The sequence below is a fragment of the Leguminivora glycinivorella genome, chromosome 8, assembly GCF_023078275.1.
Source record: "Leguminivora glycinivorella isolate SPB_JAAS2020 chromosome 8, LegGlyc_1.1, whole genome shotgun sequence".
NCBI lineage: Eukaryota > Metazoa > Arthropoda > Insecta > Lepidoptera > Tortricidae > Leguminivora > Leguminivora glycinivorella.
Window position 1 is genome coordinate 9,751,866 of NC_062978.1, and position 15,177 is coordinate 9,767,042.

Below are 15,177 nucleotides of genomic sequence, written 5' to 3' on the forward strand. Positions count from 1 at the left end.
AGTTCCTTCATTCTTAATCTTAGCTCGTGTCATCGTTAAAGTAAAATTTGTTAAACTGCCATCACCACTTTCCCCTCAAATGGTTGTACTAGTAGGTATACTAGTCCGCATTTTTTCATGGAACTACATATGCTGTTATTATTGGTAGGTAGGTATTCTGTGCCCGACAGAAAATGATGAATAAATAAGTTTTCCACTGCATAAAATTATTTAATTTCTCGAATTAATTGAATTTGTCGAGCCAGCCGCAACTGTGGATAAAACGGACGATAATAATTGACAATCGTTATCCAAATTAGGCATCATTGTTGATTTACAGTTTACTCAATGAGATTTGGATGGTGATAAGCAATAATGTGTCAACCCACAAAAACTAAAAAAATGAGATTTTAATGCCATGTTATAGCTGGATTTTTAAACTTCTATTTGCAAAAATGACCTTTTCATTTTGAAAATTTTCACTATCCCAAAAGTAAAAAAATAGGTTAACACAAATCCTTTATCGTGTGTTGCCTGTTTTGCATTAATGTGTCAAGAACCTTAACTTATTATAGTAATTGGCAGAAGACATATTTAAATTACAATAATGTGTTATGAGGGTTGACTCAACGATTTTTTTACACTTGACTCATTCTTGCAAAACGCAAAAAATGACATAGTTACCCATTATGAGACTTGAATGATTATTGCAAAATGATATTTTATTCGTTGTTTTATGCTACGACCCGTGTTATAAAACATAAGTCATTATTGTTAAATTATATTCGGGTCATAAATTGTTCGTTTTTGGTGTAAGTACCATGACACTATATTGTAAAATATAACTGTTCATATTAATTTATGTTTGAATAAGTTATGACTTAGTCCATTAGTATATTTTTGCACATGAATGGTAAATTCAGTACGAAATTGAACATTTTAAGTCATGAATATACATATTCGTTATTATAATTTGCAAACATTTTTTACAAGTATGTGTTTATATAAAAATCTAATATAAGCTACTATTTTTTTATAATTACTAATTACATTAAGACGTGTTAATGTATGCATAAAAATATTGTTTGATTTTTGAATACTTACTGAATAGTAGTTTATTATTTTGTTAAAGATATTTTATGTTTTGTTCTTGTACAAGTCATGAGTTATTCATAATTTAAATGACTTAGTCTATTTCTTAGCGTAAAAAAATATTTTGTTGTATATTTTGGAAAGTAGTTTATTTTTTTTTAAAGATGATTATTTGGTTTTTGTAACGATTTTTTGTTGAAAAATAAATAAATAAAAATAAAATAAAATAAAATAAAATAAAATATCTTTATTTCAGACCAAAGTCCATACAGTGAGCAAAATACATTTTTTAAAAAACTTATTCTAATTCTAATTAAGGTGCCTTGGTGACAGCCACATACACTCAGTTATATGTGTAGGTGGCCACCACCGAGTGCATTCTAGTCCAGTGTATGAGGAGCTGACTATCCCAGCGATCAGCTAAGACGGCCAGAAGGCTGTTCCGGCTGCCACGCAGGCGGCACAAAGATGCCGCGCACCGCGCGCGCAGCATGGCCTGGAACCATCTACGCGCGCATGCGCGAACATTCCCGATGCACTACACCAGCGCGGCAGCCGCAACAGCGCCCTGAACGCATTGTTATACTGGACGCGGAGGTCACCCAGCGCCCTCTGCGTACAGCTGGCCCATAGTGCACATGTGTATAGTGATGTGCAAAAAGCTTTAAACAAAGTTATCTTGACAGGCACTGTGCATCGCCCGAACCTATGTGCCAGCATGTTCGCCCTGGTCGCCAGCGCCCTCCGCTCCCTCTTTATATCCTCATCGTCACACATATCATCACATAATACATGGCCAAGGTACTTAAATACATACACTCTTTTTAATGGCACTCCATTAAGCAACACTGGAGGAACCTCTTCAGGACACTTATTACCAGATTTAAAAATCATTAATTCACTTTTAAAGCAATTATATTTAAGACCATGACTGTTAGCATATTGCTCACAGACTAGTAACAGTTTCCTAAGCCCGCCTACCGAGGGGCTCAGCAGCACCATGTCGTCTGCGTAACTAATGTTATTGAAACTTGTGTCCTGTATGCGACAGCCGACATGCATGCTACTGAGCTCCTCGATAAGTGCATTTATATACAAGTTAAACAATTTAGGGGAAGTCAAGCCCCCCTGTCTAACCCCACATTCAAGGCCATACTCATCAGACATTGCATCACCCCATTTAACAACATTAGTTTGACTAGTATACCAATGCCTAAAAACATAGATTATTTCTCCAGGTACATTTGCCTCAAAAAGCTTTTTCCACAGAAGCTCATAATTAACTAGATCAAAAGCTTTTGATAAATCAAGATAGCATGCAAAAAGCACAGATAATTTAAATATGTGTCTAGAAATGATCATTACTCTAATAGTTAATTTATAGTATTTTATTCAACAGGCGTTTAAAGGAGGTCAAGAAATATGAGTGGCGTACTTTCCACGAGTATTTTGGAGTCAGTTAAACACCATTGCATACAATACTTTTACAACGACCATGCACTTAGTTTTTAATAGTTTTTTTTACAACAGTATCGTTAATGCAATGCGTTGCCATGATTACAGAACCAAACAATGCGTTTGCGTGAATAAACAGTTCGGGAGTAGAAAAATCATTAAAAGGTTTGATTAATAAATAATGTATTGATTCCTACATACCTAATAACATAAGTGACCATGACTGATATGTTACTTAACACTTATAAAGTTAAAAATATGCATAGGTAGAGTATTTTACAACAACAATTTATGTGCTTTAACATGTTTATTTAAGACTCATAGATATTTTTAAACAATTAGCAAAAGTGGGTTAAGTATCATAACACAGTCTTGAAAAAGTTTGACGTCGTCGAACAATTCGCAATAAAAGAAAAGGGCATTATTTCGTCAAATTGAAGTTTGTTTTGAAATTAAGCTACAATAATCACTACTACTGAACGTATTATAGCTGAAAAACACAACAATCTATATAAAAACAATTTTTTTTAAGAGAAACACAAAAAAATGAGAAAAAATCTTTAGACGCCATTTTCTCAAAATGGTTGGCGTGTGGGTTGACACATTGTTGCTTATCAGCATCCATTTGATTGGCTGTATTCGCAAATAATGTATTTTTCACCACACCAACTGGTAAAGGCTCTCTTTGCTATTCGTAAACAGATAGCAAAATTGCATTTTATGCACAAGAGTGCAAAGTAATTTCATGCAAATTTTAACTTGATGTCTTGAGCTGGCTGGTAGAATTTATCTATAAATGATGATTTTAAGTAATAAATATTGAATATATTGATGGATTTGATTTAGTTTGATGTTTTATTCGACACGCTACGCTCGCGGTTCAATATTGAAATCTTTCGCTTGCTCGGGTTATATTGGCACGTGCGGGTAAACAACAACTTTGCCCCCTTGTCAAACCAATAACTATTTACATCGATCTTATGATCGATGATGACGATGATGTTGATTAACACGGTGACGGACCCAATCATGGACAGTTTAAGAAAAAAATTCGCCTGTTTTTGATATTTCACTGATAAAGGTAAAAATTCTACCGCCAAGCGTGTTAAATCTTGAATGTCCTATCCTTCTTCTACATTTCAAGCGTATTGCAGAATAGATACTCCTATTGGTTTCTTCATAGTTAACAAATTAAAACTAGGTGTTTTTTCTCCAATTATGGACGGCAGTTCTCCAGTAATGGATCCCCCATTATGGACAGTGTAATAAATTTAAAATTTTACTTTTAAAGCCAACTGATACGCAATGAGTCAATTTTATACACCATAAATACAATTAGTTTGGGTCATTTTAACATAGGATTGTTTCTTGTAAATTTTGGTTTTGTAAATTGTTCCTTGTCCATCATAGGAGGTAGGCAGTTTTTCGGGTCCATTAATGGACACTCGCAAAATAACGTCATTTCTTTATATCTTTGGAGCAACAAACTAGTATGTTTTATACCTTATCTCATGCTTAATGCAGTAAGTAAAACGCATTCAAGATTACACCGTGCGTTATTTTTTTATTATTTTATACACGAACTCATCTCTCTTAGCAACATTACTAAGAATTCGTCTTGATATTTTTTTCAGTAAACTGGTGAATTTTATCTTGTCTCCAAATCCTTCAGAAATAACCGAATTAATTGAAACTTCAAAATTAAACAGCTCTACAACTCTAGTTTATGGTACATAGCCGTCAGTTTTTAGAAACTTATTTTAGATACTTATTTTTAAGGATTTGTGTTTTTTGTCCATAATGGCATCACCGTCCATTATGGGGTATTTTACCTTACTAAAATAATTCTGTAAATGTTAATCTTTATGTACTTACCTAAGTAATTTTGTTAATCACCTTTTTTTAACATAAAATTAAATTAGAAGTGGAAAAATCACGACTGTATTAATTTTCATGAAATTCAGCTGTAACAACATCTACCTACATAACTGGAACATAGTTGTAGAACTAACTGTATTGACCAAAACCAGACCAGTGCAAAACTAACGATATGAAACTTATGAAGTTATGACTCATGTAAAAGTTTTTGCTAAAATACTTTGCAAAATTTTATATTTTCAACCGCCTCTAATTTAAGCTTCAAAATTCACTTTACGTAAAGTGAGTCTAGTCGAAACGAGTCCGAATTTTAAAGAGGTTCATTAAGTTTGCCTAACTGCGACGGTTAAGCTCTAAGTGTTACTATAACTATGTTTGTCGGTACCTACATAAATAAAATAAGTTTTTTTTGCAAACATTTCATTTTTGGCACAAAATTTTATCGCCGACTGTACCTTTCTTTGAACAGTCATCTACTGCTCTCTGAGACGTTTCTAAAAACCCAATACTATGTAGATGGGGATACGACGTTTCATAACAGAGTTCCTATGACCACCTTTCTGCTCCCTCATCAGATCAGCTCCATGATACCATAATATTGCATTGTCAAGTGATTTACATATGTGTGCAAAATTTCAGCTCAATCGGAAACCGGAAAGTGGGTCAAATTTAGGTTCTACCTTTTGACCCAAACTAACAAGGCAAGTTGAATAAAAGCTTGTAAATAAATATAACTGGGCACGCTACATCCTTAGAGCACAGCAGTTATTACATACCTATAGTTATTAGTATATGACCATTTTTTGGCAGATGGGGTACATACCTAAGTCTTTAAAGGTCTCTTGTCTGAATGCTTTAAGGCTACATCCATACATTTGAATCTATTTACGTTAGGCGGTATTTCATTACCAGACCCTTCAAGCTGTTGCTGTCTGGACGTCATGTTGATTCAACTGGTAAGAGTCCAGACATAGCAATATCGACAGTATATCTTCACTTTTTATTTACACATCAATATTCGCCGCTTTTGTTATCGCATAGGAATCGTTCTCCTCGTTTTAAGGGTGAAGCGAGCGAATGGTATGGGCTTGTGATGCGAAGGGATGAAACTCATGTAACGAGAAAGGCATTGCGAATGAATGTGGAAGGAAGTAACGGGAGAGGAAAAGGATTGTGTGAGTGATGATATGAACCAAATGCGGTGTGGAAGCGGAAGACATGCTGATTGCTGCGCCGACCGCAAATGAATGGGATAAGGGCAGGTGAATGATGATAATAGGAATCGTTCTTCTCTGCAAATTCAGTATTCATTCAGTTCATGCAGTGTTCTTATTAGTTGTATTTGTAAAACTAAAAAAAAAAATTGATACTGACATATCCGATCCATATCCAGATCTAATGTTTGACGTACCTTAAGAAACATTATGGTAAAGTTAGGATCGCGCCGTTATATTAATTTTCTTTGTCTACTATGTCCAGTGGCAAAATATCAACAACGACAACATCAACTTTGCTATTCCGATAACTAACTAAACACCTAATTTCAAATGCATTTGTTTTGGAACGTGTCCGTATTAGTTTTGTCTAGACACCGGGAGGGCTGGAAATGTCTCAGCAGCAGGGCAAACACATGATGGGCGCGACAGTATCTTGTCCGTCCTACTCCAATTAATACAGTTAGAAAAGGACGGGTAGCGTCGAAAGCCAGATACTGTCGTGCCCTGTCAGGAGTGCAGTTCGAGTTTAATGATATGTATCTTGAAGTTAGGATATTAGAAGTTCCACAGCGGGTGCTAGAGGTAGACGGTTAATCGCTCCTTGTGGATTAATAAAGATAAGGGTTTCAGCAGTTAAAAGGGGAAATTAGGAAAGACGTTTTCACGGAAATTTTCACATTTGTATTCGTGTCTCTAATAGAGACTGTTATGTAGGAAAGTATTACTTTCCTTTCAAAGTTATAGGTTCACTCAACTATTGGTTTATACTTTTGTGGAAATACCCTATTGATATTTTTAGATTACAAGTTAGAGTGCAAGGTGGGTGGTTTTAGATGGTGTATTAAGCGGGGACGCGAGTCGTATTAACCGTGAAAAAATGTCTGAAAACAAGTCTCAAATTGTAGGGACCGGCGAAAAATGGCGTATAATGCGGGAAATCGTATTAAACGTGATCGTTTTAACCGGGTTCTACTGTATGTACATACACTAGGAACTGACTGTCATATAATTCTTTGGTAATTCAGTGTGTAAAGTACTTTATATGTACAAAAAATTGGACTGAAATGTTAAATATTTTGAGGATACAAGTTTGGCTATCTACTAGTAGGTACTTATGTTGTTTATCTTATATATTATACTGACTAAATAAATAAAAACTGATCAATTTTCCCGTTAATCCGATGGCTGTCCGAGCTCAGGGACTTATTGCTCCCGCAACATCTAAAAGGCTTTTTAAAGATTATTGAGACATTTCTTGGCTAAGCTTTCGTTCTCTTTAACGATATTTATTTTATATTACTACTAAGAATTTACTTATAAAGAGGTCAATTATTCGAGCAGCTAGGTAATTTTAATCTCGATAGACCATAGACATTAGAATAGAATAGAATAGAATAGTTTATTGTTAAAAGAAATTAATACAATCGTACATTATTTGTCCCGTGGCCCCACACTAGGCTAAGCCTGTCACGTGGCAGCCAAAATAAGGTGAACATAACATTTTGGTATTCTAGTAATATTAAAATTATGCGTTAACAATAAGATAGTTATATAGTTATATACATTATTAAGAGATACTTCCTTGCTAGCCCATCGTTCGGACTACAATTGAACCCATATCCCACAGTCGACTCTTACGACACCCAAGGGAGGAAAGGGGATGGTGAAATTCATTAACGTGACGGGTTACACACAGGCATAAAACATCAACGTTTTATATTTCACTATTTATCCTAAGTTTTCTTCCGTAGCTTTCTTATTATTTTCTTGAACATTGATAGTGCTCTCATTTACTCCGGTACAAATATTATGTAGGTAAGCAGTGTGCGCAATTTAGGTATGGTCGCCCCTTAATATCACGCTTCATAAACCCTTTTGCGGTTTTACATCGCAACACTATGTTTAAATAGGGAAGTGGTCTATTTATAGTAAACTGGCTTGGTAAAATCTGTCCCTCAATGTCTCAGTTATGACTCACGGCTGAAAATTATGCTTGTTTGCCACCGACGTAGTATAAAAAAAAAGATAGGTAGTGAGCAGTGACGTTTTATTTTCATGACAGCTTTGCTAAAAGAAACTAAAGGAAATTAAGAAACAACAACTGAATCGTAATCGTTTCATTACTTTTAAATTGTTTTTCAGCTTTACATTTTTTTTTTTTTTTTAATACTACGTCGGTGGCAAACAAGTATACGGTCCGCCTGATGTAAAGCGGTCACCGTAACCTATGGACGCCTGCAACTCAAACAGTGTCACATGCGCGTTGCCACCCCATTAGAAACTTGTACACTCCCTTTTGCTGTGTTAAGTACACAGCAAAAAGGAGTGCGCAAGTTCAAGGAGGGTTCGGGTTGCCGACGACTCAAAGGACAATAGACGGAACAAGTTAGTTCCGTAAGTCCTCCCGTCATCAGCACACCGCACCCTCGTTGAGCTCTGGCAGCCTTACTCACCGGCAGGAACACAACACTATGAGTAGGGTCTAGTGCTATTTGGCTGCGGTCTTCTGTAAGGCGGGGGTACTTCCCCAGTTGGGCTCTGCTCTAGATTCGAGCGAGATGATATCCGCTGTGCTGTGCCCTACCACACAAAGCGGAATATCATTCGCTATGCCCTACCTACCTATACAATGACAGCTTACAACTTAAAATGTTTTTTGCGGGATACGGACATTACAAGTCTATATCTAGGTATACGGAGAAATGAAAATTGTATGTATGTATGTAATGTATGTAAACACTTTATTGTACACAAGACAAGTTAGGACATAGAAATACAGTATAGTTATGGTGTACAAAGGCGAACTTATCCCTATAAGGGATCTCGTCCAGTCAAAAAACGAAAAACGAATTAAAACATGATAGACAAACGAACACTATGTATAGAAAAGAAAAATTTATAGTTCAATTATTACCCCAGTAATAATTCGAACCTGCAGTTCAATTGCAGTTTTGTTGAATTTTCAACGATAATCATGTTTGTTTTTCCAGTTTACATTCCTAAAACTTTCGAAGTTGATTTATCCAATTATATTAGAGACCCTGGAGAACTTTCCAAAAATTAAACTCTTCCGCGGAGGGACTAATTCCTTGACTTTTCTTCTTAATTTCGCTTAAGCTTTAGTTTTATACCGTTTAGTCACAGATGTGTCTAACAATGAAAGTAAAAAAAAAAATTAATGAGGGTTCCATCCTATATTTAATACTTTTAATTAGATATGTACTTACCTACATTATAGAGTTATTTTATATCTAATGCCTGTGCATATAAGGTAGATACTAGCCACAACATTCAGAACAAATACGAAATATCGGTAAACAAACACACTCTTGAAAATGTTGGGTCATAAAAAACAATTAAGTAGGTACTTATACATCTACTCTCTACTTTCTAACGGTCATGACTCAATTCGATGAATTTACATGATAGTTTTTCTCTAAGGGATTTAAAAATTAAAAAATCGAAATAAGATGTCATATATTAAAGAAAAAATGACGAGCACCACCAGTGGTGAAGGCCGGATTCGAACCGGCGTCTTTAGCAATCCGGGCTAACGCCATGAACCCCTAGGCCACCTCGCCACAGCATCGCGCATAGTAGTGTGACTACATAAAAAACACAAATCAAAATATTTGTTAAAATAATTTGATTTGTTCCCATAGTTGGGTTTAAAAATGTCAAATTAACAAGTTTTGTTTACAACTTGGCAAAGAAGAGTAGAAATAGAACTATTTTTTTATCCTACTAATAGTAGCACCTAGTAGCAACACTTACTGTTCTCATACAAAAGTGAATAAATAGTTGCCACTTGCAAAACGGTTTACATAATGGCGCCCGTATTATTTTCTATTTTTCACCAGGCTGTATATAGTCACTACTTTTAAAAAAACTTGTATCTTCGTCTGTCAATGAAAAGAAAATTGTAGTAAGTATGTATGAAATGCATATAGACTTACTGCGTTTTAACTTTGAGGAACAGCGTGATACGAGATTTTTGAAAAGTAGTGACGATATGTGTTATTTTCTCTTGTAACAAACAATGAGCAGATCCTCGCATTCCTAATCCGCGGGCATGCGTTGCGATCGATCCGCCGCCCGCTTGCATTTTATTGTCCCGGAAACCGGCCCGCCCGACATGTCGCACTCGCTGTTTCAAGCTTAACAACGGTTTACGCGGTTTAGGATACAGGAATTTACAATTTGTCTTGTTGGTTGGTGATTTGATTAGAATACCCATGATTTTACACGTTGTTAGTCAGTTATTCGTGTAGGTAAATATAAATGGTAAAATCATGGGTAATTCACCCATGATTTTACCATTTATATTTACCTATTTACGTTAGACTACCCGTTATTGGTGAGTTACTTATTTGTTGCACTGCTGGTTAGTAATTTGCTTTAGAATAATTATGGTTTTCTATTTTTTTATCGTTCTTGGTTATAGTTATCTGTTTCAGAATTAAAACAGTTACCTATTTAGGTACCTATGATTTCCAATTTTTCTTATTTTCGGTTACCAATACCACATTATAATTTTTAAGCACCTAAATTGGTTTTAGCAATTTGCCGAGGTGATTGATAGTAGTTAAATTTACGAGATTTTGGAAATCAAATGGTGACAGACCAATGATTACTGGGATTAAAGGAACGAAATACACGAAAATAAGAATACAATGCCTACCTACTCGCCGGGATTGAGTCAATGTTGTCTCAATTCCTTATCGGCGTCGCACCTGACCAGGCTGGATCGATTCACATCTCCGTTTATCGGTTGTTGATTCAAAGATTCGGGGTTTGATAAAAATCTTGTAGAATTTTTAAGCTTTGGTAGACCCAGAGTCACAGCAAACTAAGTTGGCAGTGATCTTGATATCCCCGCTTGCAGAATTTTACTTAATCGTCGTACTTACAAGTTTGATATTAAATTAACAGCGGGCCTGTCAAAATCGCTGCCCACTTAGCTTGGTGATCCTAACTGTAAATTTTGCCGGCAGTTTTAAAGTTATATTATGATTCGGCAATCATAACCGCAATTTATATTTTACTATGTATCAGTCTACTTAACTCATTTTACCAATTTTCTTTTTCACTTAATCATTCGTCACTCAAGTCTAATGTTTCTTCCTTGAACCAAGTAAATCTACTAATAATAAAGTAGGTAACGCTAATTACTTTCACGCCTTAATGAAATCTCTACGTTTGTCACAAAAGTTAAACAAAACTTCACAGACACGTTGATTAATAGGGAGCAGATGTGCCATCCTGCCATGTGAGAAGGGAATTCTACTTGAGAATAGTGGTAAGGCACTAGCCCCACTGAAGGCGAGGAAGCGATTAGCTATATCAATTATTTTTTCGCTCAAGAAAGGAAAAAAAAATACTAGGTCGCTTTGTTAAAAGTTTAATTGATTTCTATATTTTTAATTAGACTTGCTCAGTATGTATGCGCAATTGCGCACACAAGCATAGCGCGAGTTATGGAAAAAGTTAGAGAGTTATGAAATTTCTAGTACCTACCATAAGTAAATTATTTAAATCAAGGTAAAAAAACAATAAATGTTGATATACTCTGTCAAACAAGTCTGTCAGTAAATAAGAACAAAGAAAACTATAGGTATCCTTTTCTATAGCACCCTAAAGAAAAGGATGCATATAGTTTTCTTTGTTCTTACTTACTGACAGACTTGTTTGACAAAGTATACAAAGTTTTTCATGAAAATGTGAGAAGATAAAAAAAGGGCCATAATAATAGTGCAAACTCGGGTCTTTAAATCGCTCCAGAAATCCTTCGCAATTTAACTATACCTTCATAAACAAGGTAAGGTACAGCGGGGCAAATTTCGACTGGGGGCCAATTGTAACTAATCCATTTTTTCCATTATTACACTATGATGTTGAGTTCTACATGTATCCACTGAACACGCCTACCATACCTATATATAACCGGTGGACACTCTATTTAATAATGCAAACATTGTAAAACATGGAAAAAATGGTCTACTTACATTTGCCTCCCAGTCGAGGTTTGCCCCGCTGTACCTTAAGCAACTTACGCTCCATATTGCACAATGTGCTATTTATTTATAAATTCTTCTAAAATGGCACTATTTCTGTACATCTCAACTATTGTATGCACGCATGGAAACGCGCCTTAACGCCTCAGAATAGGGCACGGAGATAACGTTAATGGGGTGTAAGAACATAGATACGGCTATTTTGGGAGATGGATCAACAAATATGTGCGTCTGAGTGTTATTAACGGAAGTGGCTGAAAGGGCCTGGCCCCGTAGCCGAATGGCATTTCTCCGACGCCAAACGAAAGCGATACGCCGCTGGCTCTGTCGCGCCAATACGCAAGCGCGATAGAGATAGATATCTACTAGCGCTTCGTTTCGTGAGCGTTTCGTGAGCGATTGTGCCATTCGGCTAGCCACCCTGATAAACTTCTGAGTTTACTAAAATAGAGTTCGACTTCTTTTTCTCATTGATATGTGTTAATGATAATATAATATAGTCGTTTCAGCGAACGGTCTCATAGCGAAGAGTCTCGACCAACATCTTAAGAGACTCTCGCTAGGTGGCTGGATCAAGGGTCAGATGCAGAAGGCGGTGATCTTGGACACAGCGCGGATAGTCCGACGGTTCCTCTCTCTGCAGCCCTAACCACCGGCAGCTTGGGCCCTGCCCCGCTGCTGGCGGCACCCTAGGTTAGGTTTTTTATAATGTGTTTATATGTTTTTTATATTGTTTTGTATGTGTTTTTGTATTTTACTTTTATATTCATATTATAAACAGCCTAACCTAAGAAGAAAAATAAACAAAGGAGATATAATATTAATATTAGGTATAAGTAGATGCTCATTTTTTTTGTAAATTGACCGTTTATTACTATGAGAGCTATACGGTAGTGCTAAAAGATCAGCTTAAATAAAATCATTAATACTTATCATTATACGTAACCGAGAAGTGAAAAACTACAAAATCATAGCGAGTATAAAATCATGGTATTGAGGCCCTCTTGCACCAACCACTTAACTCAGGGTTAGTGGGCTGTCGACTGTTAAATTCCATATAAAATGGAGGGTTAACCCTCCATTTTCGTTGGTGCAAGTGACCCTAAGAGGTAAAATTTATCCCCATCCTCTGTCACCCGTTGGTCAAGCACATTAGCACGCCATAGAGAGTTTGAACCGAAATGTTTTTATTTCATTTCATATTTTATTGTTATTAAGAGAAATTTCTTCTCACAGGGAATAATACCCACTCAGTGAATTTTCTCGGGAACGGCACTATTTATAAAACTTTTTAGTATAATAAAAAAAATACTTTCCTTTTCCTACGCTTTTATTTAGCTACACGACTGTATTAAGGGCAATGTCTCATGTGTGTGATATAAAGGTACGAGGAGTCATACAGCCTTCAAAGCCAGAGTAATTTGCGACATAATGAGCCGCTTATTATATCCTGAAAGGCTTCGTTCCAGGGGATAACGAGGTGAGGAAACTTCCAAATAAAATAAGATATCCTTGAGATTGTGGAGAACTTATTCGGTACTCGTGCACGGGTAGTACTGGTTGTGTCTTTAAACGTAATTTTTCTTTATGGTACGATTCTCATGTAGCGGATTGTGGTGAATACTTAACTACTCAATAATAAAATAAAAAAAATTGATTACCTAAGACAAAAATAATATTACATGAATAAACAATTTAATTATAAAACCTAAAACTACTTAAATCTAAAAGAAACAAAACTAATCTTAAAATAACTAAAAACTACTTCGCTGGGCCTTGGTACTGACTGTACTGTTTTTCAATGATTGGTAGTAGATTGATCGTAAATTCTCCAAATATAAACAAACTAAAATGCGTTAAACATCTTTTGCTTTCATTAAATCAAATCACTAAAGCTAGGTTAAAAGTCAAAACGGAAGGTCACAGTAACTTACTTGTTAATAGACGTAACGTAAGTAATAAAAATCTCTCCCACTAATACATCCGGCAAGACGATAAAGTCGGCACCTCATAAAACTGCTATTAATACCCTAATGCTGTTCCTCTGTTATCGATGACAGCTGTCGGGAATCCTATTAGGAAAGTTGGTTTTGCGTTTAACTGACGTATTCGAATGATGCTGTTAAGATGTGTATAAGATGTCACAGAGTTTGTCAGTGTAAAAAGTGAGAGTGACGTTTCTTAAGACGCTGACAGCACCCAATGGCCTTGACGCTAGCGTACACTGTCTAATCTTATGGGAGAAAGTGAGAGCGCGATGTCACTAAAAGAGGGCGGATAGGTACGAAAAGTGCGGAAAAACATTAAAATAAAAAAGAAAGATGCATTATTTGTGCAAAATGTTTCGTTACTGTTTTAGATATGTACCTATATATTTGTTATTATAATATTAACAAGTGAATAATTGAACGACACACAACCGTTTAATGACGAACTCGAGACCAATCTTTGCAATTTTTTTCTATCGAGCCGATTTCATTAAATCGTGTATCGAGTACGGCTATGTTCTTTGAAATATAATGAATGATAACATATAATTTACTTGCCTTACTAAGACTAATAGTTTGTCTTAAAAAACTGCGCAAGTAACATCAATTTTACGCAATTGGGTGTTGTCAGCCCCTTAAAACAAAAACACAGTTTTGAGTCTATATCGTATCCAGATCTAATTTTGGCCGTATATTATAGTTTGAATCGGGCTGTAAGCGTATTTAAAACCAACATCGTGCTTGGGACTCAGGACTGTAGCTATGCACGTAGGTAGTCGTACTTGACGTACTTCTACTTACATAGGTATAGTTAAGCACTATAATATAACTACAGTAATGGAGTGAGATAGTTTACGCAAAAATTGTATAAACAAACCAATAATATTGAACAAGTATATCGTCGCCTAGCACCCATAGTATAAGCTCTGCTTAGTTTGGGGCTGGGTTGATCTGTGTAAGGTGTCCCCAATATTATTTTATTTTTATTTAGATACAGCTACGCGATTAATTAAACGCATCTATTGCCGGCAAACTCCAAATTGAGCGGGGTGAAAATACTTAACACATAAGCACCACTTCCAATTAGCCTATCTAGACGGCTAAACAGCATATCCTCAATGTAGCAGGCAGTCTAGCACAGCCTCATTGTGTTCAAGGGCTCTACAGATGTCTCCGGGCACACTTCACACGCGTGCTATGCAGCTTATTGCTTAGCTTTATAGTTGGCGTGTATGTGACTTACCTACTTGCTGTAATTGAAGGGCTGATTTTAGATGGACCTTAAATAATTTGTAAGGAGAAAGTGTAACGAAAAAAAAATAAAATCGTTCAATAGAGAGCTCAAATCGATTGCGATTTTGTATACCCAACCGCATTCCTTCTTAATACATGTTGTTTGTTTAGTCATCTGCATTGAAACGTAAAAATCTCAATGTGAAACTCAATTAAACTAAGTAGTTCAGAATGTAATATTAATTCATGTGTTTCAAGTTGATTTAATAGATATTTGTTATACAAGGGGGCAAAATTGTATTTTAACACACGAGAAGTAAA

General features: G+C 35.8%; 2 protein-coding genes across 3 annotated transcripts in view; one reads left to right on the plus strand and one right to left on the minus strand.

Annotated features, from left to right (window-relative positions):
* Window positions 1-15,177, plus strand: part of LOC125228483 (proton channel OtopLc-like) — a 102,169-nt gene that overhangs the window by 28,194 nt on the left and 58,798 nt on the right. The window lies entirely within an intron of this gene.
* On the minus strand, window positions 1,310-2,297 carry LOC125228488. The gene is made up of 2 exons (XM_048133062.1): window positions 1,590-2,297; window positions 1,310-1,551 (listed from the first exon to the last, which is right to left on the minus strand). The coding sequence occupies exons 1-2, from the start codon at window positions 2,236-2,238 to the stop codon at window positions 1,415-1,417; spliced, it is 786 nt and encodes a 261-aa protein (XP_047989019.1). The 5' UTR covers window positions 2,239-2,297; the 3' UTR covers window positions 1,310-1,414.

Excerpts from the sequence above, each read along its gene's own strand:
- LOC125228488 (XM_048133062.1), bottom strand. The coding sequence starts at position 2,238 with ATGTCTGATGAGTATGGCCTTGAATGTGGGGTTAGACAGGGGGGCTTG. Across the intron at positions 1,552-1,589 it reads TGCATCGGGAATGTTCGCGC|GGTGCGCGGCATCTTTGTGC; the intron begins ATGCGCGCGTAG and ends TGCTGCGCGCGC.